Genomic DNA, 27,016 nt, shown 5'->3' with positions numbered 1-27,016 from the left:
GTTTTTGCTGCCCCATCTGAGGGCTGAATGATGTAGGAGGTAGAGACCCTAATTCCTATGAGGTCATTTACTGGGCTGCTTACTGTCATTTTGATAAAATAAGGATTTTATCTTCTGCAGATCTACCAGTTCTCTGAATGCTGAGCTCTGTACAATCCTGCTCACACCACTGACTGCTTTCTGTGAACACTGTGCATAGGCAGAAAGCTGCCATCGGTGGTTATACTGAGCTCATAAATATATGGAGGAAAAAGCCTTAATACTCTACAGCGAATATCACTTTATCAGCAGGAGATTATCAAAACTAAAGCGAGCAGCCCAGCGAGAGAAACATATTCCCTGGATGAATCAGTCTCCATACTCTTACCACCTAAAAGTATTTCTTGACGTGCTTTATTTTTCATTGTTTTCTGTTTGTTTTTTAAGCTGCTGGGCTTCAAGCAAGCGCCAAACATTCCGGTTTTCCTGTTCGGATGGACAGTACTGTCCCCATGGTGCCCCAAGCTCCTGCTGCCCAGCCTCTCCAGATTCAGCCAGGGGTCCTGACACAGGTAATTCAATGACAATGTGAGCTTTGTAGTGTATCGTGACAGATAAATGGTGATAGGTGAAGTTACCCAACATATTAAGGATATTAAATGTCATCACAGCTGGCGCCGTACCAGTTCATGTTAATCTAGAACCATGCTGCCGACGTTCACCTTCCACTTGTGTCATCTCATCTTTATTACTGTATTATCCCTCATCTTAACATGATGTATACTAAAGCTTCTTACAGTACACTGCATATCGCCGACCAAAAAATATCACTATTAAAGACATCTGCGATTACTAACTAGAGTTCTTGCGAATTGATTCGCATGTCCCATCCCGTTGGCCATAACAGTGGTCTGTGGCCACTGCACTGGAGCTGGAGTGCCACCTCTTGCCTGCTGGCATGGTGCGGCACGCTGTAATTTTGCATCAGACCGGTTAATGAAAATGAGCTGATGAGATGTTGGCAGGTAAGACGATACACCCGCACCTGTGCAGCGACCTTGGCCGATGGTATGGGACATGTGCGTCGATGCACAACAGCTCTCACTAACATGTTAGTCTAGTAGCCATTCACTTACCTGCGGTACTATAGCCTAGTGCTCAGTTAGTCCTAGTGCTTTGCGTTTGGGCTTGAGTTAGGCTCATCTTTGTCTGCCCAGTTGGGGTATGAGTCACCATTCCAGAATTTCTGGCATCTTTTTTTCTGATGTCCTCACTGGAAAAGTAGCCTGGGAGTGCCTGTGACTAAAGGAATATTATATGGACTTGGCCTCAATTGCATCAGTCCGTCATGAGCAGAACTTCTGGTTTCTCAACTGCAGTCTTGTGGAGCAGAGTTTAGCTGGCAGTATTATGAGCGTTCAATTAAACCACCCCATAAATGTGCCCTGAAACATAAATGAAGGCTAGATTAGGCAATTCTCCTGCCGTATTTCCCATGGAGTGTAACATGAAACGCTATCTGTACAAGCATTGGCTTCCTTGTAGCTTCATCAGTTTCCATTGATCACTGCAGTGGGTGCTATAAACCTTTTCAGAATATTCTGCTTTTCTGATTAGAGAAGGTACGCACTGCTGCATTCCCAGCCCTCCTTACTGCAATACTGACCCCATCTTTAGGGCCGTTTTCATCCTTTCTAGGCCGTGACCACTGTTTTCAGCAGCCTTCATCCGTACTGTGATGTATTTTGTGTCCAGGAAATCATGCCATTACTAGATAAGGAATATATGGATATGTTTTTGAAAACCCATTTATCTTTTTAAAATTCTGTTCCCAGCTGTGTCCTTACAGCAAACCTAAAACGAGCCATTTCACTGCTCAGCATCCACTCTCCTCAAGCTAATTGTGCCCATCTGAAAACTGATCATGGCTTACGCACAGCCATTGATCTCGCAAAGTAATTTGTCTAAAAATACATCAGGCAGCTTTTGTTGGAAGGGGGGAAAAACTGCCTGGAATAAGTCGTGTTTCATTGAGTTTCTAATGGAAACATGACCTCAGAAAACAGGCTCCTGGAAACTGCATACAGTCCTGTGAATCATCACAGGATGCCAATAATAGAGTACAGTAATGGCGCAGGTGGAGGACATTTGTTACGTTCTCAATATAGTTTCCTTTCATTCCAGCCTTTTGACTCACTTTCTAAAACTTATTTTCTATAAACTGCTTATTAGTGATTCTGCCCCTACATCATGCAGTGCTCAGAGGTAGCAAAATCCTGCTGATAGAGACCCCAAGTCAAGCACTGGGTCTCTTACTGAGCTGCATGTTGTAGTATTGATAACCTCAGCTGCTTAAACAGCATGTTATCAATAGTCCTCCATATTCATTAGGTCTGTATAACCCCACACCACTGGCAGCTTTGTGTACACTGTACATGGGCAGAAAGCTGCCAATCAGTGGTGTGGACTGGGTTATACAGAGCTCAGCATTCAGTGAACTGGTAAATGTGCAGCAAATAAAACAAGGATATCAGCATGCCACCAAACAGCTAAGTAACTAATACACCTCTGGAATCTGTCACCAGGTTGTTGCTACCCCATCTGAGAGCAGCATAATGAAGGGACAGTGATGTGTCGCTTACTGGGCTGCTTGCTGTTATGTTAAAATCCCTGTTTGGTCTGCAGCAGAGCTACTGGTTCTCTGAATGTTGAGTTCTGTATAACTAGCTTTCTGCCCATCAGTGGTGGGTGCACTCTTATGAAAAATAAAGGACTACATGGCTGGAGGTTCTTCTGAGAAGTGATTTTTTTTTTTTTTTTTTTTTTTTTTGAGTACAGCAAGCAGCCCAGTAAGTGACAGATAACTGGAATAAGGTGTCTGCTGACTAATCTGCGAGCAGCATAAGTGTAGAGACAAAAACTTAATGACATTCACTTTTTAAACTTCTTGTGCTGCCATTGCTTATGGTAAAGGAAAATCGGTCATTAGGTTTGGTTAAACATGAGACTTTACTGCAGATTTGATCCTGCTTTTACATTTTTGATGGGATGAAAATTCAGTGTAAATTGTGATGCTGATTTGGCAGGTTGGGCCAGTCCCATTATCATAGTGGTTTCTGTCCATCACATTACCAGGTCCTTTTTATTCTCTGAAGTTAAACTAATGGGAGCATCCTCATGGTTTAAAGCAATTTAACTTGAATACCCCTTTTTAATTTGCTAAAAAAAAGTCAGTTGCTTATTTTAAAGATATTTGCAGTCATTCTCCTGCAATGAGATTTGTGTACAGCTGGTTTCCATGGAGCTTTGCCACCAGTACTAGGCAGTGTGTGCAGTAGCTACATTCCTGGAAAAGAATGTCCTATTCACTGCTCTCCAGCTCATGACTTCTATACAGCAGATCTACTCTGCTCCTGACAAGCTGCTGTTATCTGTCATAGAAGCACAATGCCTGGTCCACACCATCACTATTACTGTACTGAGCTGTGATTGTTCAAATGCCCTGTTATCTGTGTAAATAAGTTAACAATGTAGACTCCAGCTGAATGTGTTACAGCATAACTTGTGCAGAGCTTTATAGTCCTACCAGTATTAGTTCTGCCACTTACCAGAGTTGTCGCTCAAGGAGTGCCAGAAACTATTTAGTATAGAGACTTTAGAGTTGTGAGCAGCTGAAGACCTCTTCAGAATAACCTTTTTAAGATCTCTGCTTTCAGTCAATGGAAGTGTTGAATGAAGTATATTGAAAAATGTAATACTAATTAAAGGAATAGAAAACACTTCGGCCAGCATAATAGAGATCACGAGTATGGAGTGCGGAAGAACCACAACTCACACCCCATAGTCGTGAAAAAAAATTTTGCTTACTCAAGATAAATGTAAAAACACAAAGAAAAACTGAGTGTACAGCATATAAAAAGAGACTTTATTAATAGAAGTATAAATACACAATATTATCAATATAATGAATAAATACAAGAGGGAGACAGTACAGAACCACGGGGGCACATAGCAGCTAACCACAGCTAGCCAATATGGTAGAATGGTATAAGAGAGAATAAGGGGAGGGGGGAGGGAGCGACCCAAGACATGTGCACAAAGTGGCAAGATAGGAGAGGCATCTATAGAAGGATGTCAAGCATTAAATAATGATGGGTATGTATCCCATATTTCCCCCAAATGGGGGCAGAATAGATAAAGACCATAATACAGGATGCACTCACCAAAAAGGCCACCAAGGGGCGCTAGAGGAGGGGGTCAGGGAACACTGCAGGAGCAAACCAATGTGGGACCTGCGGGCCTCGACGCACGTTTCGCAGGTTTGCTTTGTCAAGAGGCATAGCAGTGAAAGCACCGGCGTCTTTTTAAATATCCCCCCAAAAAGGGATCACATGTGAACGCTTTAGCCGGAAGGAGATGGCCGCGAAACCGGAAGGCGTGAGCGGCGCATGCGCGGGGATCGTCAGGCCGTCCCGCCCCCCAAAACGCCCGTCATGACGTCGGCACGAACCCGGAAGTGCTGAAGAGCAAAGTCCGGGGTAGCGCCGACACCATGGAGACAGACGCCTGGGAAGCCAGGAAGGCGAGTAGCCCCGAGCATGCGCACCGCCAGGCAGGAAGATCAGATATGTATACCAAAATGTCCATGTCCACATATCCATAATCACATCCTCATCAAGTGTGAGCGATGTCACATAAAGCATATATAGATGAATACAATTATACCAATTGAAATACATGGGAATAATAGATGCATATATAAAAAGGGAGGAGGTAGAAGTGTCCATGATATAAAGGCAATCAGATTGCCTTTATATCATGGCGCTACCCCGGACGTGTTCAGTTCACGTCTGATATTTGTAGAAATGTTACCTTGGTAAGTTTGCGTTGGCTGTTGCATTACTTGTTGCCTATACACAAATGACAGTAGAAGAGTGCTATAGACAGTCTGGCCACACATAGAAAGAATAGAAAGTTAGCGCCATATGTTAACTATAAAAATACTTTCATTGGAAAAAAAACCCATCATTCAGTCACAACCATAATTTGCAAAACTTGCTTCAAAGGGTTGTACACTACTAGGACAACCCATATCCCTTTTCAATCTGAATGTTTGGGGCTGATAAAAAAATAACGCCTCTACTCTAGTGTCAGTGCCATTCCAGCAGTGTCGGCACTTGCATTCCTGGGGCCCTCGTATGGTTGGGCACATGGCTCGTGTCAATCAGTGCTAGTGTCACTGTTCCCGCTTTTGGGTCTATTGAAAGTTGACGTGATGCCAGGGCTGCGGTTGCTCTGACTTTTAATTGATTTGTCCAAAAGTGAGGGACAGTGACTCAAGCACTGATTGGGTGCCAAACGAACATGTCATAACTGCACGAGGGCCCTGGGAAGTGGAACGCGATTGCTGACACCAGTAGAACGGCACCTGCACGGGAGGGGAGTAGAAGTGTCTTTATCTTATCAGTGCCAGACATTCAGATCGAGAAGGAGTTGTCTGAGTAGTAGCCAACCCCTTTCAGTCTGACAGCTTGGGTTCTGCTGTTAGTGTTGTATTGTGAAGTGGCTTGCCAGTTCTGTACTTAACCTTACACTATCAACTTTTACTGGGTGTCGAGTTCTTAAAGAGAATCTGCACCAGCTTTCTGCCTATGCACAGTATATACATAAAGCTGCCAATCAGTGGTGTGGGCAGGGTAATACTGAGTTGAGAATCTGGAGAACTGGTAGATCTGAAGCAGAGAAGGTTTTTTTTATTTTTAAATGCAACACTAAACCCAATAAGTGACACATCACTGGAATTGGGGTCTCTGCCTCACATTATGCTGCTCTCAGGTGGGGTAGGAAAAACCTGGTGATAGATTCCCTATAATGAACTAGTAAAGCTTTCAAGACTGAAATCCTTGATGTGGGTTGTCACGAATGACTTGGTGGTATCTTTTTAGGTCAAATATTTGAATGTATAGGTTTAATAAAATGACTACAAAATTAAATTATTTTTTTTATATATAGACACTTGACCAACTTATTCTTAGTGAGTGAATGAGGTCTGTCAATGCTTTTCAATAGGATCACAATATATCCTTATTTATGCTGACAGGATGCAAATCTCTAGGTATAATGTACATCTTAAAGGGTTTTACTGGTACTCTGGTATTGATGACCTGTCCTAAGAACATCTCATCGATAGCAGAGGTCCAACTCCTACAACCCCCACTGATCAGCTGATTAAGAGGCTGCAGTTTATTGGATGCAACAGAACTTAGTATTGTGTAGCAGTAATCCTAAGGATAAATAATCATCCTGGAAACACCTTAAACAATGACTGTCGTGGTGGCTTCTGAAAAAAAATTATTTTTTTTCCCCAAGGAAAAAATAAAACTTTAGAATATATATCTTTATTGGACAACACCACTTCTGGTGGATTGTTGGTTCAGTCTCAATTCGGTGACTACAGGTTTTCCATTACTGTGATAAGACACTACTGTTTCTCTGCATCTATGTAACTTGCAGTAGACACATTGTGCATAGTTCTGTCACCCCTCTCCAAGGAACAAACTGTCATCTCCTATCTCAGTAATGGGGAAAATCTGTCTTCACTGACTATAGATTTTACTTCATGAATGAGTGAAAAATCTCACCAAGAGGAGAAAGGAGCAAATTTCAATAGGCTATGGAAATAAGCAGCTTTGTAATGGGTGCTATCGATTTGAGGCTTTAAATTGTAGATTTAAAACTGCATCCTATACTGACCACCCTAATGTTTACTCAGGACACAACCTCCAAAGCCTAAGAAACCTGCCCACTATCTATTCTTGCTTGCCAAAGTATAAGGATAGTTTGGCTGGGACTAGTTGGAAGTCTGTGTAGCAATCATGGTGGCTATATCTGTAATAATTCAGTCATTGCACAGACCAATTTGAGATCCTAGGTTGGCATATGTATTATAAAGGAATGTATATTATGTAGAAGCCCTCTACTGTAAAATTCTCAACCTTTATCACACCCCTCATGCTAGATATGAGATCCTAGCAACTGATCATCAATAGTTTTTGGTTAAATAGACAAATCTAATTGTTAAAGGTGGGTGTCTGTGACATTTATGGAATGACGCAGTAGCATGGTGAATCCTACCAGTGTAATATCACTGTTTAGGATTTTGCTGTTTCTCCTTCCTAGCACATGTGATGGCTGTGGGTAAATTAGTGATTACTTCTACTCCCAAGTAAATCAACTTTTCTCAGTGCATGCAGTGTAAGTGTAGCAGGAGGAATCCTAACAGTGAGTACACTGCACAGTTAGGATTCGCCATATTGTAGTCCCAATCGTATCCTAGAAATGACCCATATGACCCTCTTAAGAGTTATTGCATCTATCACCTGCGTAGCATAACACCTGTGCAAGGTTAAACCACATTCTGCAAACGTGTATTTTTTAAGAATATTTGTAGATTTGAAGCGTCATTCCAGCGTTGCCCCACCTGGTGCTGCCACTTACTGCCGGTCACTATGCTATGTGACTTTAGGCAAAGGAGCTGTCAATCAAGCAGGTGCTGGGCTGGGAATAGAACTGGAGTGACAAAGGCTTCAGTTTTACGAATTGATATGTAAATAAGGCTGAAGAGAACCCTGATTTCTATGTAACAGAAACAGACTGGCCATGTAAAGGTATTGCTAGATTTGTTTGTGAATGACCTAGATGTGCCTATAGATTTGGGGCGGAGTGTGAAATCCTGCTGACAAGTTTAAATAGACGTGTGAATGAGGCCTTAGGATCCTCCATACAAGACCCTAGGAACTTGGGGCCTTGTTTTAAATGGGCCAATAATCTGTAACTCATTACTAGGAATACTCGCTTAACTGTCTGTTGTAGGCCTGTTTTAAACAGGCTGCCAATCGCCCAACAATTAACAAAACGCTCATTCATTGGAATGCTTTTTAAGAAAGCTACATGTAAGCCGATCAGTGGTGGTCTATTGGTTAGTTTAGACACTGTACTTGCATGCACAGTGAGTTCTGTGCACATACAACCTCATGGTCTCGGCAGCACATTACCTGTTTACACAACAGTGTTGCCAAGAACTGATTTTTAAACCTGCTTAATCATTGTACTTGATGAGTGAGCAGTTTGTTGCATGATTGCTGGCCTGTTTAAGGTGGGCCAATAATTGGGTAATGAACGCTTCTAATTATGTAGGCTCTTAGTGATTTAAAGGGTATTCTGAATTTTCATAAGGTGATGGTATAGTGCTAAGATGAGACCTTTTTGGCTGGCAAGGAACCGCTTGATTTATGGTCACTGCAGTGAATGGCCCAGTGCTGTGCTCTTATTTTTTGATTTTGGATCCCAGGGATTTAACAATTTTTGATCATAAAGAAATGGTTTTCCTTCATGCTAGCAAATGCCCATTAAACAGGCATAAAAATCTACACTAGTGAGCCCTTTATGGGTTTATGATGTATTTCTATTTTCTTTTGCTAGAAATTCCCTTTTAAACAAAAAAGCCTTCACAAGCTAGTTCTCATGGTACTGTTAAAGCCTATATCGTGCTATAAGTACACTGTTTCACTCACCTCCTAATCTACGTTTCAGGGAAGCTGTACCCCACTAATGGTAACAACTCTTCATCCACACGTAGCCACCATCACGCCGCAGTATGCGGTACCCTTTACCCTGAACTGCGCAGCCGGGCGGCCGGCGTTAGTTGAACAGACGGCTGCTGTACTGGTAATTTTGTTTCACTTGATTGTGTCCACTAACAGTCTCCTTCTCATATATATGTATTTCTGTTTCCTTTCCTCTTACCTTAGAGCATTTAAGAAGAGCATGGAAGCATGAGCTCCATCTTGTGGCTGTGTTCTTGCAACATCCTAAGCGGCTCGTCCTTTAATGTGTCTTCATTTTTTTTATTTCCTTTTTCCAATTGATTGCCACGGTGCAGTCTGCCTCTTATGTTTCAGCCTGGCTTTCTTTAAAGCAGCAGTTCCAATGAGGGGCTAAACTGCCGTTTTGCTTCCTATAAAGCAGCTTTTCTTTCCCTCAAGAATTTTTAAGTTTGTTATAGTTGACATCAAATTTTAACCTGACATACCTTGTGTGTGCTCCAGCCATAGTCGCTGATCTTTTCATTTACCATCCTACTACACAAGCTGGAATGAATTAAAGCTATAGTAGTTTGTGTCATATGTTCATTTTTCTAGATACATTGGTCACCTAAAATGTTAATATTTTTACTAATTGGCCTTTGCATAATTAATAGGGATTTCCCTTATATGTAAAGGTAGGAAGTGACCATGCATGATTTAGGTTAGCTTTACATAAAGCGGGTGGGGTAGCTGCCTTCAAGACTACCAGTATGAGACCACCTTGTGGCACTAGGAGCCAAATGGCATGCTTGCATCTTGCTAATCCAAGAATTGTTGGATAATGTTCCATGCACAATTGATTTGAGGAGAGTAGAAATGTTAACCTGTAAGATATTGAAGCCCACCCAACCCGCAAGCTTTTTCTATGGCACTAAAATGGCAGATTATGGGTCGGGTCCTTCATGCAGATATCTCAGTAGCTCATGGGCTGTAATGGATTCTCTTCTCTGCATGCAGAAGTAAATTCTAGTCGCCTTTTTATTGCTTGTTTTAAAATTTAACCTTGCAAATGCCCGAAGAACGGCCTGCTGCTGACACCTCCAACATCAACCTGCTTTTCATCTGTACGGAGTTCTAATTCATGGCTTCGGCAGTACCTTAACCAACAAAAGCCCAAAACTTTTTGCAGCCATTAACCCAATCAACAAAAAAGCTTTTTCTGTACCCTCAATGATATTGCTTTTCCACAGATGCTGAAATTCTTGTCTGAACTTTAAAGGTGAGCTAAACTTGGGTTTGGAGAGAGCAAATGTTTGGGATTACAACTCTGGTTTCCCATGAAAGTTTCACGGTTGACACTCCACCTACAAAATTGACCTTTATAAGACCACGCTGATTACATGCTATTACTCCACACTGCATATACTGGTGACTTTCATTATGATTCTTCCTGATCAATTAAACACTAAGTCAGTATGGCTCAGATTCTTTACAATGAGTCATGATTTCTTAATGAAGCATGAACTCTAAGTAAATAGCTCGTCAAGTACTGCTTGACTAATCGTCCATTGAATATACATTTAGTTTTTTGTTCCAAACCTCCCCCTTGTTTTTGTATGATCTATTAGTATTCACTCCTACCTTCATGCATGACAGCAACATGTGTGATTTATGGAAAATGGAGACACAGAAAATGTCACTAGGAATTTATACTCCTAACTAATCTATATAAAGGTGTTTTTAATGCAGATGAACTGCTTTCCTTTCATTGTTGAAATGTTCTATGCTAATGGTTGTAGGAGCAGTGGGTGAGCGCTGCACTTACAGCTCTCCTTTTCTCCACCTGCAGCCTGCCTTCTGTCTGATAGGTCACTGAAACATGATGTGGGTGGGGAATAGGGAAATAGGAGAGCTGTAAGTGCAGTGCCCACTGCACACGTTACTCAGTAGCATACAATTTTTAAATTATGTTTTTTTTCTAAAACTGTAAAACAGATTTCTATAAGAAAGGTAAGAATTTAATCTGTATTAGAGCACCTTTTACTTAAATGTCATTAGTGTGGTGTATGAAATCCTGATGACTGGTTTTCTTTAGTGATTGCAGTTCTGGTTTTAAAGGTGTTGTCCAGCAGATGTTTCATGGCCCAGGCTGATTTTAAAACAGAACAAAACACTCTCTCCCTCAGTCTAGAATGGAGTCTCCACTGCTGCTCCCAGTGTTATTTGTTGTACAGATGACATGTTGACAGTGCTGCAGCCAGTCGGTGAGCTCAGCACCTCTAAGCTGCTTGTACCATCAGTTTGGCTGAGCATTTATTTGCTGCAGTGCTGTCAACAGCACTTCAGCTGACAATAACTTGCATTGGGAGAGAATCTACACTGCAGGGGTGAATAAAGCACAACTTGGTTTAAAAACAACAAAAAAAAAAAACCCAAAAAACTTGGTGAAAGTTTCCAAAAACTGGAAAACTCCTTTTTATCCTCATAGTAGCAAATTGGTATTCAAATCTTAATCACTTGTGCCCTTATTCAAAACTAAACGACAGCCATTTTTTAATCTGTCTGAAAAATAGGATTCCATGGAATAGTTGTTCCCAGCCTTTAATCCCATGTAAACTTGACATTTGCTGCTTTTGTCAAACATCCCAAAAAAGTACCATTGACGTTCTGCAGCTTGCATGCCTTTTCATACACTAGACTGCTCAATTCCTTTGTGGAAAAAAATCCCTACAGATGGATGATCACTGGGTTCGTCTCCAGTCATGATCTTTCCTCTCATGACTGTAAGGCCTGTTTCCGTGCATATTGGAGTAACTGGATATGCAGCACTAAATTGTGTTAAAGCCCTGTCAATTCTGTCTTGCTATACAGGATTTTCTCTTGTAATCTAACTTTAGCTCACCTTTAGTTTACCAGCCAGCTTGCCAATGGATTAGGTTGCTCTTTTTTACCGCTTTTGCTGAAGTTTGCATTATTCCATTGCAGAGCTTTGCATATTTTGTTCTTCCTTTGTCGAAGCAGTTCGTCGCTTGGAACGCCAGAACTCTGCATCACATTTGGGATGATCTTGCTCTGTATTAAACTATATGCTTTGTCTTGTGCAGGTTTTGGCTTATTGGAAAGAAGCATGGTGTGATTTAACACTTTTTTTTTTTTTTTTTTATTAAACTTTTTATTTTCTCCCTCTGGGTTTTTGAATTTTCTTTTTTCCTTTTATATTTTTTCCTGCTTTACAATACACTGTTCCTAGCAAGGTATTTTAAGTCATGGATATGTCACTTGCAGAAGTACGTTCCAAATCCTGTAAATTATTTTCTGTGCTGCACTACATGGTTTTGTGCCAACAAGCTATCAGTGTGTGTATATTAGCTGTAGCAACCAAACTATTAGATTTCAGTATAGAACTGTCCATTCCTGCCTCTCATCCCCCTAGAAAATAAATATTCTTAGAAATTCTTTGCATTCACAATTGTTTGAAGGGCTTGTCCAGTTTCATTGTTCCCAAGGCTGCATTTGCTTCCACTTCATGGAATAAGCAGTACTTGGGCACCCGTTGCCATTTTCCTGCTGCTCCTTGCTGGTGTTTAACATGGCTGTGGTGGTGATGGCCCTCCTAAAGCACATGGGTGCTGCAGCCCATTAGAGTACGTATTTTGTTACCATTTTTAAATGATACTGGACAGCCCCTTTTAGTTGGCCATAAAGGTTTATTGAAGGGTTTGATCATCTTCTTGATGGCAAAAGTTTAAAATGGTATTTGACAAACCTTCCTAGGTTCTCCTCTGGTCTTTTATCCTAGTCTTTAGTTGGGTGGGTAAGTATCACAGCGATGTCATGTCTTGAACCACTAGCACTGGAGGCCAGAATAGAGATCAAAGGGGAATTGGAGGAAGTTGTGTCACAAGAGCAGTAGGGAATGAGTAATTTGATTTATTCCTAAGTTTGTTTTGTATCTTTCGGCCTCTTGAAACTTTTTACCCGAGGCTTAGAACTATCCCAGTAGCACAAGTGGAAATGGAATATTTGACAACCCAACAGTGGTCTTAACTCCAAACAGGCTGGGCTAATGACAGTGCAGGACCAGGAAAGCTAAAGTCCTGAAAGATTATATTTGACATACTGTGGTCCTGCACTGACATGGTCTGTTTGGCTGCAGCGGTGACATCACTATAGTCAAATCTGAGCTCATGCTATCTAACTCGGTAAAGCTGCAGAGCTGTTGCCGGATGTTTCTTCTATATACCCAGAGACGCAGCTTTAATTTTACATTCCAGAGTGAAGTGTGCCCCCTTTCAGAAAACTTTCACCAGCTCAGTTAATATTAAAAAAAAACAAAAAAAACACCTAGTGTGGTAATGGCAGGCAGTTATATAAAAATGTGTGGCTTTATTTCTGCACTTGGAGAATCCGTATAGAACATGGTGAGAAATGAAACCTTGTGATGGATGCCTCTATGTAAAGAAATGGCCACATTTCTAGTTCTCGAGTTAGTGCAGAACTGTAACTGTCAGCATTCCCCATTATCTGAGGTTACACCGTCTAAATGTATAACTTCTAATAACAAGGTCTTGTATGTTTTCCACATCTCTCGGTGATCAGTGAAGACACGGTGATATCACATTTAATGAGGAGACATTGTTTCCTTGTCAGTGAGTTCATAGCAACACCATGAATTGCTTAATGGTAGAGCTCCAGAAATAGTATTTCAAGTGTTTTTCCAGGCACTCCTTAAGTCATCAGTTACCTTGCATTAGCAAGCTTGATTTAACAGCTGCCTTCCTGGGCACATTATCTTTGGCCATGAGGGCCCTATGGCTAGAGCTTTGATGTAGGTCAAGGCCCTGCTGCTCTTGCAATCTCTGCTCATGGTCATTGCCATTTAGAGAATCTAGGCCTCTTCTGTTTTATTACAGGCCTATTTCTGCTACACTTGAGGGACATTAATGATACAATGAAGGTGTAGAAGATTTGTGACTTATGGGTTGGTCACACACCATGCTCTGCAGCACAGTCCATTTCATCAGCTGATTTTACTCTGTTCCTTTTCTTTACTCTTCTGCAAGATGATTATGATCCTAAGACAAAGGTGGTTTGACGTGAACTAAAAAAATGATTCTTTTTTTTTACCTTGTCCCCACTTTTGTGTTTTCCAGCAAGCATGGCCTGGTGCAGCACAGCAAATCTTGCTGCCATCCACCTGGCAGCAGCTTCCTGGAGTCGCCCTTCACAACCCTGTGCAGCCAACGGTGATTCCTGAAACTATCGGAAGTAACCAGCAGCTGACAGACTGGAGGCAAGTTCCCCATCTCAGAATGGTGTTTGGGAAATGTCTAGCCGCCCTCAGGCCGTGTTACCGATGATGGGGTATTGTGTATAGGTTTATAATCTCATGCCAAGCCTGTACAGTCAACAGACCATCAATCATTTCCGCTCCTAGAATGTCCAACAATCAACTAAAACATAATATCTGGCTATTTATCATCCTTCTATTGCATTCAATCTGCGGCTGACTCTTTGGTTCCCAAAAATCTTGGTATGTGGTGGATGGGCATCAGTAAAGGGTACCATGCAATGGTTCGGTACTAGTGATGAGCGAGTATGTTGTGCTAACCCTTTTGGCGCGCATACTCTGGTGCTTGCTGAGTATTTGCAGTGGGCTCAGGTGTTATGGTTGAGTCACTCCGTGCTCATGATTTGGGACCGTTAGGCATTCCTCACATGTATTAAAGCCATCAGTTGCAAATCATGAGCACAGAGTGACTCAAACATAACACCTAATCATGCTGAAGATACTTGGGAAAACACCCGAGCATGCTTGTAAATCTCAAGTACCGAGCATGCTCACTCATCACTATTAGGTACCCATTGCTTGCAGTTGTAGGCATTTCATGCTTGCAATAATAGGGCATCAAACTTTGTCAGCTAAGGCATTATAGATTTTTATCTAAAATCTTCTCTTCTCTTCTCTCCTGTTCTAGACATGCACATACCCATGGGAACCAGTACAGCGCACTGATGCAGCAGCCGTCATTACTCGCCAACCACGTGACCTTGGCTGCGCCTCCGCCCCTAAACGTTGGGGTTGCTCATGTTGTTCGACCGCAGCAAAGTGGAAACATGTCCTCAAAGAAAAAGCCACAATCTCAAAATACCAAGTAAGTAATAAAAATAAAATGACCGTCGTGGGGTCACCGTCATACTTCCTGTACTAGGTCAAAGACATTGTACTTAGTGGTGGTCATACTAAAATCAGAAATGTCTTACTTTGGGTAACACAAGTGTGTAAAGATCGCTCCAAGTTTCATCTGGAAAACTTACTTTTTTTTTTTCTGCCAGTTATTTCCAAAACTATTTGTTTGCTTTTAATATTACATAGAATTGCAATGCAACAGGAAACTAAAGAGCTCCCATCCATCTGTGGCTCCATATGACATGCTTTGTCAGGTTGTTCTCCACACATTCAGTTAGACCATAAAAATCGCTCATCAGCGCTCCCCTATTAAATCGCATTGCACCAACTGCTTTCTGTGGTTTCCCTGGACAGCACTTGGACCGAAAATATGTTTGTGTGAACAGGCCCATATGATGGTCACAATGTCAGGCTTGATAGTAGCCGTGTTATAACTGGTATCTACTCATTCCTTGACAGCATGTGGAGGCCGAGCAGACGTTTTCCAAGGCCTTTTCTTTAAATTAAAGCTTCAACCTGATTGGTTACTATAGGCAAGTGCTGGACCCCCTGCATTAGTTTTCTGACAGCCCCCCACCCTCACCTGGTATCACTTACCCCAACCCACCCCTGCACTATAGAAACGATGAGGTGTGTAATATTCCTTGCTCTAGCACTGGGGACTGGCTTCTCTTCTCATGCAGGCACAGTAAGAGCGGAGTATCTCCTACCACTGTCACTTTCAGTCTGATGGTCTCTCTAAAACCTGATCCAGGATTTCACTACTTTCATTAATCCTGACTACTTATATTTACAGGACCCTGTCTGCTTTGGACGTCCTCCCATCCCAAGTGTATTCAATAATAGGAAGCAGCCCTCTCCATGCCTCCACTTCATACAACCATCTCCTCCCAATCCAAGAGCAGCGACAGCCCATTGTGATCCCTGATACTCCCAGCCCTCCTGTGAGTGTTATTACTATCCGCAGTGACACGGATGAGGAGGAGGACAGCAAGTACAAGCCAGTAAGGTAATCATGGCAGGGTGTCTTCACAATTCCAGCTGAGCGTTTTGGCTTATGCAATCTAAATGAAGGAGAACTTCAGCAGTATGTTTGACACTTTTACATATTCCTATTTTTCCATAATTAAAGCCAAAACTGCAGTGTCACAATTTTACTGAAATGTCTTGCGCACAAGCCTCGACACTAACATTTTATTGACTTTCTCCCCCCTCATAGCTCTGGTATGAAGATGCGGTCCAACGTCATCAGCTATGTCACGGTCAATGACTCTCCAGATTCAGACTCTTCTGTCAGTAGCCCATATTTGGCAGACCACCTGTCTACTCTCAATGGAGTAAATGGAGTTTTTGAAGTTCCAGGCAGCAGAGGACACCACACACAGAGTTCTAGTTCACGTACAATTATTGTCCCGCCATTAAAGACTCAACCTCATGATTGTAGTCTGGACAACCATTTGTCAGGTGTGTTTTTTAGCTCATTTTTTACATATGGCTTTATATCTTTGCATCTTCAATGTTAAATTACATGTTAACCACTTACAAGTACGTTTAGTGTCAGGATGTCCAATGTTTGGTCCCTGTTTTTGGTGCAAACTCAAAAGCTGAGCCTTCATTCACAGTAGATGCTTGCCTCGATCAGCAGTGAGTGGAGCAGACCCATTGTCATTCTGACAGCAGCATTTAAAATGCCATTTCACCGATCATCAGCTACGCCTATGATAATTGTGTTGCCGTGAGCTGCCATTATGGTACTCTTATGAAGTCTAGTTTGTGGCTTGTTTTTATAGGAGACTGATTAAATAAGGTTGGGTGGTTCAAATAAAGAAATTTAAAAAAGTACATACTTGGTCTGTGGGTAAACGATATAAAGATAAACTTTAAAAAAATGATTCTTGCATTTAAATACCAACAAAAAATAGTTTTGTTTTCCCTCCATTCAGGTATTCTAGGTAATTCTGGAAAGTTAAAAACTTCTACATCTTCCAGTGGACAATCTAGTAGTTGCATCTCCCAAGCAAACTATCGTTCCCAGCGTATGGTAAATGGAGTGCAGCCCCTCAACCTCAGTCAGGTAGTCATCTGCTTTCTTCATATTTTATAGATCACCTCTTCACCCTTGTCTACTGGGGTCTGACCAGAAAGGTTTAATTATGTGCAGACCTCACACTTTTTTATGCTATTACTCAATTTACCTTTTAAACTGATTTGACTTGTAATTTTCTACACAAAAGACATGATCCAAAACTTCACCACTCATAATACTCGTCTATTTTAATATTTCAGAACCAGCAGTCTGCCTCCATGGGATCCCAAGAACGAAGCATAAATCCTGCTCCTCGCAGACAGCAAGCCTATGTCGCTCCACTCCCATCGATTTCTCAGGCACCTTTCACTTTCCAGCACAGTAGTCCATTGCATTCGTCTGTGCACCCTCACCTTGCTGCCGCTGTGTCAGCCACCAGCCACCTAACAAGCCAGCCTCATATGTATACGTATGCTCCCACCACTGCTGCATCCCTGGGGTCTACTACATCGATAGCTCATCTGTTCTCCCCTCAGGGCTCCTCCAGGCACACAACATATGCGACCCATCCTAGTACTCTGGTCCATCAGGTCCCAGTCAGCGTGGGACCTAGCTTGCTAGCCTCTGCCAATGTGGCTCCGGCACAGTATCCTCACCAATTTGCCACCCAGTCATACATCAATGCCTCTAGGGGTTCTGCGATTTACACTGGATATCCTTTAAGTCCGACAAATATCAACCAGTACAGCTACCTATAATCCAGAATCTGGAATAAATTTTTTCTTTTTTTCTAAAGACTTGACTGTTATACAGCAAGATTTGCTAGAAGCACGCTTGGAGGAAAAGGGGCTCTTCCTTAATGACTGCATTGTTGTAGTCACATTAAGCTTGTTCAGTGTTAATTCATTCTGTGGTTTTGTGTATCACGCGTCTTGTAGCGCCCTCCCGCATCGGTCCTGAGTGTTGAAACTGCATTGCTGGCGAGTCGGGTCTCTTCTGCCGGAGACGGATGGCTGTGGACTGCAATAACATTATCCACTGTTTTTTGTATTTTATCCTTTTTAGTATTTTAGATCAAATGTTTTAGCTCCTGTTAAGTTTTGATTTTTTTTTTTTATAATTTTTTCTTTTTCATAGAAGCTCAATCTCTTGTGTGATAAATGAAGTATTGCGACCGCTTTTGATTTTACACTCTTAATCAGTAGTTACTAGGATGCAACGTTAAGGTTTTATTGTTAGTATGATTATTTTAGACTGCTTTTAACTGATTTCTTTGCTTCCCACAAAGTATTTTTATGGTAATAGCTGCTTCTAAAACTTGTTGCTGTGTGTGTGAATTTTTTTTCAGTGGATATACATAAAACACTGAATATTATGCAATTTCCCTTCATTTTTTTTTTTTTTGTCTTCATAAAACAATTTGTGTGACTCGTAGCTGTAGCAATATGTTATTAGTCCTTTTAAAGAACTTGATTTATTCATTTAATTTTTTTGGGTGTACAAAGGAATCTAGCATGAAACAGTGACACGTCGTGACAACATGTATAAGTACGTAGCAGCATATATGGTTCGCACAGAGAACATTAAGCCTGTTGCTAAGTACTCTCATGGGGTAAGTTCTTACTAAGGCACCAGTGCAGCAATAGGTTTGCTTAGCTAGTGGCCCCTTCTGTAACTGACCACAGATCTAATCTTTTGCTGCTACGTGTCGGTACATAGGTGCAATATATTACCTTTGTCAGGGTGAATGCAAGACGTACAAGTGGCCAATTACAACACCACTTTGGTTTGCTTAACTTAAGTAGCGCTTCCCCCTTTTTGTATCATAGTTAAAACATCTGAAGGGTGGCTTATCCCAAAAGTATAAATTGCACCTACCTGTACTGAAGTTTCCAGGAAGCCGTTAACACGATACTAAATGATATGTAAACTTTTACTTTTTCGTAAGGCAATTTCACAAGTATACATAGGTTTTTATTTTAGCGTTTTTGTGCACAGCTTTTAGGCAGACCATGTATCTCCATTACGGACTACACGTGTGGTCAGGAAAGTTGGATGAGCCATGGCTGCAAGATCCGGCTATACAAGGCTTGATTTTAGTCAATGAATGGGGCAGAAAAGTCTTCATCAAAGTTGTGGCCACAATGGCAGGAAATTGCGGAGTTGCTTCAATCTTTAGCTTGGATGTATTGGAGCAATAAAACCTGTTTTTTTTTTGTAAAAGTGTAGATACCGTTTAATCCATAGGTGTTTTTTCTGTGCGTGGACCACTTTTTGGCACATTGTGTATGGCCCCACTTAGTCATGCATGTTAATTGGATGAAATAACAGACTAGGTTTTTAATATGGGTCCCAGACAACCCCTTTTAAAAAGTTTGTCCCATGAGCTGTAAAGTTCTCAAATTGGCCTAAAGTATACTAGTAAGGTGTTCTGTTTTTTTTTTATATATATTATAATATAATTTTTATGATTTAGGACCTCTTTTCTTGGTTGTCCTTCTACCTTCACTTGTCCCACAGTCACTTCCACACTTCTGTATCAATGACCTGATGAGTTGGGCACCAGTGTCCTTATTTTAGACCTTGCCTCGCGATCCAGGCAAATCCACATCTGTTCTGATACAAAAGAGCTTCCTCCATGTCGACTTGTATGATGGAGGGGCTAACTCTAACTTGGAGCAGTGAGTGAAGGGGGCTGGCCAAGTTAATAAACTAGCTATGTATGGAGCAGGCTGGTTGTGTAGCTCCATTCAATAGCCAAGTTGCCTTCATTCAGCCAGCTGCTGCAGTGACCAAAGTGGGCTGCTTAGCTAATAAACAGAGCTGAACCAGAACACAAGTGGACTTGTCTGGATCGAAAAATGTGAACACTGGGACCCATTTAATAAAGTACACTAGTTTGTGGTGTTGGGTGTTTTTTTTTTCTCATTTTTCAGTCTTCACGTTTTTCAAAAGTAACCAAGAACTTTATCGGGACAAGCCTTTTTAAAATTGAGCATAAGGAATTTCACATCTCCAGATCGTAGGGCTCACTTTGAACTTCAGTATAACTTGATTATAAAACCCACTTCCACCCCCTCCCCAAAAAGATTATGAATGGTCTTTTAGTTTAATATCTCAAGACCATCTGACACCAAACTTATAGTATATATTGCAGTTCTGTTGTGGGGCTTATTTTGAAGTTATTTCATTAGATGGTGTCATTTCAGATGGGTGATAGTTGTAAGACTACATGCATGAGTCTGATCTTTTTTTTGGTGTATACCATGGAAATTGATCTTGTAGTCACTCCTGCTCATTCTAGCATGCTTCTTGTCACCTACATATATTAATAAATATGTATATTTAAATTTTTGCTTCCTTTTTGGTAAAAGCTGGAAGGCAAAAAGAACCTTTTCATTTTTACATTTCTTACTGAATTTCAGACTATTTTAGAAATTTTGTGGTGTTTTCATATTTTACATAAAAATGTAACTTCTGGAATTCAAAGTAAGCAAAGCTTTTCCAGCATTGGCACTATTCTTGCCAGTGCATCTGAAGTTTTCAATTTGGTGTCTTTGTTTTCCGAACTGTTAGTGATGATACTTGAATCTATCTGTACTTGTGTCTCAGTTTCCACGGATGATGTATGTAGGTGGGTAGGGTTTTTTTGTTTTGTTTTTTAATATATCTATGTATATATACACATAGTTTTTGAAGTTTTAATTTCCTCCTTTTTGTTTGTAAACCAAAATAAATTGTGGGAATGTATGTGAATCGGTTAGAAATGATCACTGTAGCACTGATTATATCGAATATATAAAAGTATATATATGGAAAAAAGTTTGAAATGTACTCACGTAGTTGTGAGTATGTTAAAGTAAATCTGAGTTTTTTTGCACAGGTATGTATGGTGAATTCTTGTTTCATGTATGTCCACTTAATGTAGTGCCTTAAATGCCAACGTAGTGATTAGTTTACAGTATGCTTGCCTTATAGGGCTGGCAAGCCCCATTTGAATAAAAGCAATTCCTTAAACCTAGACGCAAGAGTCGAATAAGGCTAGGGAACCGTAGTGCTGGGCTAATATTCGAGAGCTGTCATTTTGCGTTTTTTGCCCCTCTAGTAGTAAACATACCGAGGCGTCAAGCAGTTGTTGCTTCTGACAGGCACACAAACTGTTAAGTGTTGTAGATAAGCATTTCACATCTTGGATCAGTTAATGTAGGTTTTAATAGTGAATCATTTAATTCACTCATGCAATTTCCCCAGCTCCCATCCTCCCCCTGGACTTTATATTCTCCCTATAACCAGACCTTGTGCTTGTCAATCAGTAAAATTATTTGTGAGACTATATATACAGGCTAGTTATAGGATGCTATACCAAAGAAGGCTTAGTGTAGTATATGTATTGTGCTGACTGGTACGATGGGCCATTGCTAGCATACCAGTAATTCATGTCATCATAGAGAGCATGTGAATGCAAACCTGGGAGTTCTAGTGTTTCTCTAGGCAAGTCCAACGTTTCTACTTGCACAAGTTATTTAGCCGCTTATGGCACCACCCATGTGTTCTATAGTTACTTGGTTTGACACAATCTTTTGCCCATGGTGCAGTATCACTCTCCCATAAGGTCTGTCAATACATCTTGGCTTTTCTCACTGCTGATAAGTATTAAAGGACACAGCCTCTGGGTAAATGTGCATAGATATAGCTTAATACACTGTGGATTCTCATTTGCACATTAAGAACTCCCAAGATGTTGGTGTTTTACCAGATTATCTTCTCCCTAAGGCGCTTATGTATTTTTTTTCATAGGTTATCAGCACCTGCAGTTTACTGCAGCTATAAAATTCAGGGATAAGGCGATGAAATGTTAGAAAGTTAATACACTGCCAAAAAGGTTGTCTACCACCTTGTTTAATCTGCGCGCTCAATAGATAATCCTTGCAACCTTTGTATTTGAGTGCAGGTGAAGCATCCTTATAAGGAAGAGGTGAAACACAGCAGGATTTCTGTGAGATTCTTCCAAGTGTAATGTAAGATGGCGTGGACTCTTTGATCTTGGCTATCATGCTGTACATATTCATGGCTTTGTTAGGCACCCTGTATTGACTGTATAGCGCCATAGGATAGGCTATCCTTTTTATATCTTTATTTTTCTTGTTTACTGTGTAGATTAGGTTTCCAAAGTCTGTTAGAATCCCATAAAGCTTTTACAATTTATTTAACCTTTAAGACAGGACATTATGTATTGGGTAATCAAGTTGTCTTATGATTGTCCCCTATCCCCCATTTTTAGTAGCTATTTTATAGTGAACACTGAAGCTATTCTTATATTAACTCTGCTAACATCTTAGGCGGCACAAATAATTACAATTGTCTGCGTTATCCAAAGGGGATTGTATCAGTAACATGAAAAATAAAACATTCCTAATTCCTATAATAAACATTCTTGCATTGCATAACCTACTACTAAAAGTAACCCTTTTTCTTTCACCCACTTCTTGGTTTTAGCTTTGTTGATCACTACATGTAGCAGTGTGTAATCTACCGTATATTAGTGTTTTTGCTTTTAATCATTGATATATCAATGTGTTTTTTTTTCTTAAGAATTGTTTGATATGCTAGTTGCTGTGTTGGAACCTAACAATTCATATTTTATGATTGTGCTTCTTATTCATTTTTCCTTTTATTTTTTTTATTTTTTTTTATATAAATATATTTCTCTAAGGGGTGATAAGCTTGGCTCCTTGAGATTTATTGATCTGTTTGTTACCGGTGTTCTGAGGGTTATGTAATATCAGTTGTAAGAAAACATGAAAAAAATAGATATTTAAAATTTATTACTAACTATATGGGAGAAGGGTCCATTGTGAAAACCTAGTTTATCATTGGATTCAATGTTTTGTCTTTGGTTTTACAAAGTAGCTTGTATTTTATGTATTTTCTACGTCATACGGCAAATTGTTTAGCAATTGAAATGCATCAATAAAGAGGGGTAATTTTTCTTTATTGCTTTGTCTCGGCTGTCTTTATTGAAAATTATGAAACACATTAAATCTCCTCCAAGTGAACCGGTCATTAGATCAATGCTGTCTTGACCACATGCAGCATGGATCTGAGCCTGGCTGTACTATTAGACCATTTTATTCTGGAATGCTGTGGTGGTCCAAAGGAAACCTAGTTTGAAAAGCAGACTATAGGAAGAGATCCGACTAGTCCAATGCCATGCTCGGCCACCTTCTCCAGTTGATTGACAGGTGTCTGCTTTTTGCCCACACACTGACCCAACTGGGGCTGTACTCTCTCCATATAGTTGTTGGCCAGCTTTTCAATCTCTTCTCAAACATGGCAGCAGTTCAGAGTAAAACATGCCTGGCTCCAATGGATTAGCCAGGCTCTAATTTAGCTGCCTGTTGGTCTGACAGCATGAAACAAATGACAAATTCCCTTTAAAATCAGCTACTTCTATAAGAAATTTTTACTTTTTTATTTATTTTTTTTTGCCTTCCCAGGTGCTATAAATCTGTTTTAGGGCTGTTCGAACTCTTCTGCACATATGGAAAGCAGCATTGCAAAAGAGACTGCATCTGCTGCTGGGCTCCCTCAAAGAGGAGACCCTTTTGGATCCATGGTTATACCAGAGCTAGTCATGGCACAAAGCTACTAAAGGATGATCACTGATTCTGCTCCCACTTCTAGCATTAGTTGCGATGCCACATATAAATTATTAGCACTTGGCTCCTGTACAAACCATTGTTCGGTAACCTATTTTTTTTAAACTTGTTTTAGTGAAGATTGTACAACATAATAAGGTTGCATCATCTATCAAAAGAACAAACATTTCTCATTGCTCATTTATACGGTCTGTCAAATTTAACCTTTCCTTTTAACATACCATGGGACATAATTAATCAAAAGCATAAGGCTATGTGCACACGGTGCATTTTTGGTACGTCTTTTTCTGCGCAGAAATGGGCCAAAAAAAACACATTGCAAACCTAATCCCATGACTTTCTGAGGTTTTGCAAGATCTGGTCACATAATCAGGTTTTTTCCTGACTGAATTTCTAGTGCAGAAAAAGAACCAGCATGTCCATTCTTTGTGCGTTTTGGCCTGCATTTTTCCAATACAATGCATTGGGGAAAAAAAGCATGAAAACGCTGCCGATTTTTCTGTAGCATTTTTTGCTGCCAAGAGGTGGAGAACCGTGCAGAAGGTTCTGCAAGCAATTCCTGATCGTGCACACACAGCCTAAAACTCCCATGTCAGGCACCAAATATCACACTCTATCGTGCGAGAATACTCTATCGTGTGGGTACACTCTATCGTATGGGTACTAATGTGAGTCAAGGAGGAATCAAACAAAGCTTCCACACCTTATCAAAGTTGAGGACCATGTCTATTAACTAAAGTAGTGTTGCAGAGTGCTACTTTAAGTATGTGAACATGAAATATATGAAATTTGAATGGCATTACTGCTCTAGAAAATAGAAATAACTGAAATCTTAGCACATAAATTAACCAATTTATATGTACCTGATGGCCACGGTAAGATGTTTCTCTTTACCAGGACCTACCAATGTGTATCCTATATTAGAGACTGAAGTCTGTGTGTGAATGGGAAGGTAAGATCCTGCTGTAATTAAAACCGCCTGTGGCTTAGCGGCAAAGTGCTCGGTCAGAAGGCAATGCATATAAACAAAAAGACCTGACACATCCAAAACAAGAAATCGGTGTGTACACGTGCTTACTAAGAGCAGCAATCTCCATATACAACTAACACATAGTTGCACTCTGCAACGCAAAGTATGCAAACATGAAATACAGGTGCTTCTCACAAAATTAAAATATCAAAATTAATTTCAGTTATTCAATCCAAAAAGTGAACCTCATATATTATATAGTCATTACAAACGGTGGTCTATTTCAAGTGTTTATTTCTGTTAATGTTGATTATGGCTTACAGCCAATGAAAACACAAGTCATTATCTCAGTAAATTAGAATAATTAGCAAAAAAACACCTGCAAAGGCTTCCCATCCATTTAAAAAGGTCCCTTAGTCTGTGTCAGTAGGCTCCACAATCATGGGAAAGACTGCTGACTTGACAGATGTCCAGAATGCAGTCATTGTCACACTCCATAAGGAGGGTAAGCCACAAAAGATCATTGCTAAAGAAGCTGGCTGTTCAGAGTGCTGTATCCAAGCATATTAATGGAAAGTTGAGTAGAAGGAAAAAGTGTGGCAGAAAAAGGTGCACAAGCTCCTGGGATAACCGCAGTCTTAAAAGGGTTGTTAAGAAAAGGCCATTCAAAAATTTGGGGGAGATTCACAAGGAGTGGACTGCTGCTGGAGCCATTTCTTTAAGAGCCACCACACACAGACGTATCCAAGACATGGGCTACAAGTGTAGCATTCCTTGTGTCAAGCCACTCATGACCAATATACAATGCCAGAAGCGTCTTACCTGGGCCAAGGAGGAGACCTGGACTGTTGCTCAGTGGTCCAAGGTGTTTTCAGATGAAAGTAAATTGTGCATTTCATTTGGAAATCAAGGTTCCAGAGTCTCGAAGAGTGGAGGGGCACACAATCCTAGCTGCTTGAGGTCTAGTGTGAAGTTTCCACAATCAGTGATGGTTTGGGGAGCCATGTCATCTGCTGGTGAAGGTCAACTGTGTTTTTTCAAGACCAAAGTCAGCGCAGCTGTCTACCAGGAGATTTTAGAGCACTTAATGCTTCCCTCTGCCGACAAGCTTTTTGGAGATGGAAATTTCATTCTCCAGCAGGACTTGGCACCTGCGAAAAGTACCAATACCTGGTTTAAAAACAACAGTCACTGTGCTTGATTGGCCATCAAACTCGCCTGATCTTAACCCAATAGAAAATCTATGGGGTGTTGTCAAGAGGAAGATAAGACACCAGACCCAACAATGCAGACGAGCTGAAGGTCCCAACCCCATTTATAAGGCAAGAAATCCCACATATTAAACCTGACAGGACACACCTGTGAAGTGAAAACCATTTCCGGTGACTACCTCTTGAAGCTCATCAAGAGTGTGCAAAGCAGTCAGCAAAGCAAAAGGTGGCTACTTTGAAGAACCTAGAATATAAGACATATTTTCAGTTGTTTCACACTTTTTTGTTAAGTATATAATTCCACATGTGTTAATTCATAGTTTTGATGCCTTCAGTGTGAATGTACAATTTTCAAAGTCATGAAAATACAGAAAAATCTTTAAATGAGAAGGGGTGTCCAAACTTTTGGTTTGTACTGTATACCTGTGCCAGAGTCTAGACCCCTAAGTTTGACCAAAACTGGGCATGTTGGGAATGTAGCAATTCGGAAAGAGCATTGTTATACCATAAGAAGAACTCTACTACTGTGTCCTTGAATTGAAAAAAATCTTTGGTGTCTCTACACATTTGAATTGCAAGTCTGAAAATTGGCAAGAAGTAGCATGAGTATTGCTCTGGTGCCTCAAAGATTCACCCCCACCCCAAATAGATTCTGAAGACTCCGTGTGCAAGGTGGTGTTCAGAATTAGGCAAATGATCTGCTTTCCCAGTGTAGTAGAAAGCGAAGTTGGCCAACTAAGTAGTATAAGAAGTCCGGGAGTGCCGCATCTGCCTTATCCCTGGGTGTCTGAAGAGTGGTTAGTGGAGTGGCCATCATGGCGAAATTCGGGATAAACCGACGGTAATATCCCACGATTCCCAGGAACGCTCTCATCTGCTTCTTCGAGAGCGGTTGTGGCCAGGTTTGAATTCCCTCCACTTTCTTGATTTGCTGCTTTATTTCGCCTCTCCCAACGACATAGCCCAAGTACTTGGCCTCCTCTTTTCCGATAGCACACTTTCTCAGATTTATGGTAAATCCCGCCTTCCTTAGCGCCTCCAGAACGGCCTGTAGTTTAGGTAGGTGACTAGCCCAGTCTGGGCTAAAGACCACAATGTCGTCAAGGTAGGCTGCGGCATACTTCTTATGTGGGGCTAGGATCCGATCCATAGCCCTCTGGAAAGTGGCAGGGGCCCCCTGTAGTCCGAACGGCATCCACGTATATTGAAAACACCCATCGGGTGTTGAGAAAGCCGTCTTCTCCTTAGCCGTCTGGGACATGGGGATCTGCCAGTAGCCCTTCGTCAGGTCAAGAGTGGTGATGTACCTCGCCGGTCCAAGCCTCTCGATGAGTTCGTCGATGCGGGGCCTCGGGTACGCGTCACACTTGGATACCACATTCAACCGGCGGTAGTC

At 41.0% G+C, this 27,016-nt stretch overlaps 1 protein-coding gene across 2 annotated transcripts in view; it reads left to right on the top strand.

Moving 5' to 3' along the window:
• HIPK1 (homeodomain interacting protein kinase 1) overlaps nucleotides 1–22,758 on the top strand; it is a 54,616-nt gene extending 31,858 nt beyond the window's left edge. The window contains exons 9-16 of one of the 2 annotated variants that reach the window (XM_073667152.1): nucleotides 427–551; nucleotides 8,572–8,706; nucleotides 13,718–13,857; nucleotides 14,543–14,719; nucleotides 15,551–15,763; nucleotides 15,974–16,218; nucleotides 16,698–16,828; nucleotides 17,041–22,758. In XM_073667152.1, coding sequence (XP_073523253.1) covers nucleotides 427–551; nucleotides 8,572–8,706; nucleotides 13,718–13,857; nucleotides 14,543–14,719; nucleotides 15,551–15,763; nucleotides 15,974–16,218; nucleotides 16,698–16,828; nucleotides 17,041–17,538 — 1,664 coding nt within the window. In that variant the 3' untranslated portion in view covers nucleotides 17,539–22,758. The remainder of the gene's footprint in view (nucleotides 1–426; nucleotides 552–8,571; nucleotides 8,707–13,717; nucleotides 13,858–14,542; nucleotides 14,720–15,550; nucleotides 15,764–15,973; nucleotides 16,219–16,697; nucleotides 16,829–17,040) is intronic. The other variant, XM_073667153.1, reaches the window with a different exon arrangement.
• Nucleotides 22,759–27,016: the final 4,258 nt, after the last annotated feature.

Source organism: Phyllobates terribilis, unplaced genomic scaffold (assembly GCF_046119375.1).
Source record: "Phyllobates terribilis strain yellow unplaced genomic scaffold, ASM4611937v1 Scaffold_2__4_contigs__length_985480577, whole genome shotgun sequence".
NCBI lineage: Eukaryota > Metazoa > Chordata > Amphibia > Anura > Dendrobatidae > Phyllobates > Phyllobates terribilis.
The sequence above is the reverse complement of the archived record's forward strand: the minus strand, read 5'-3'. Positions and strand labels throughout refer to the sequence as shown.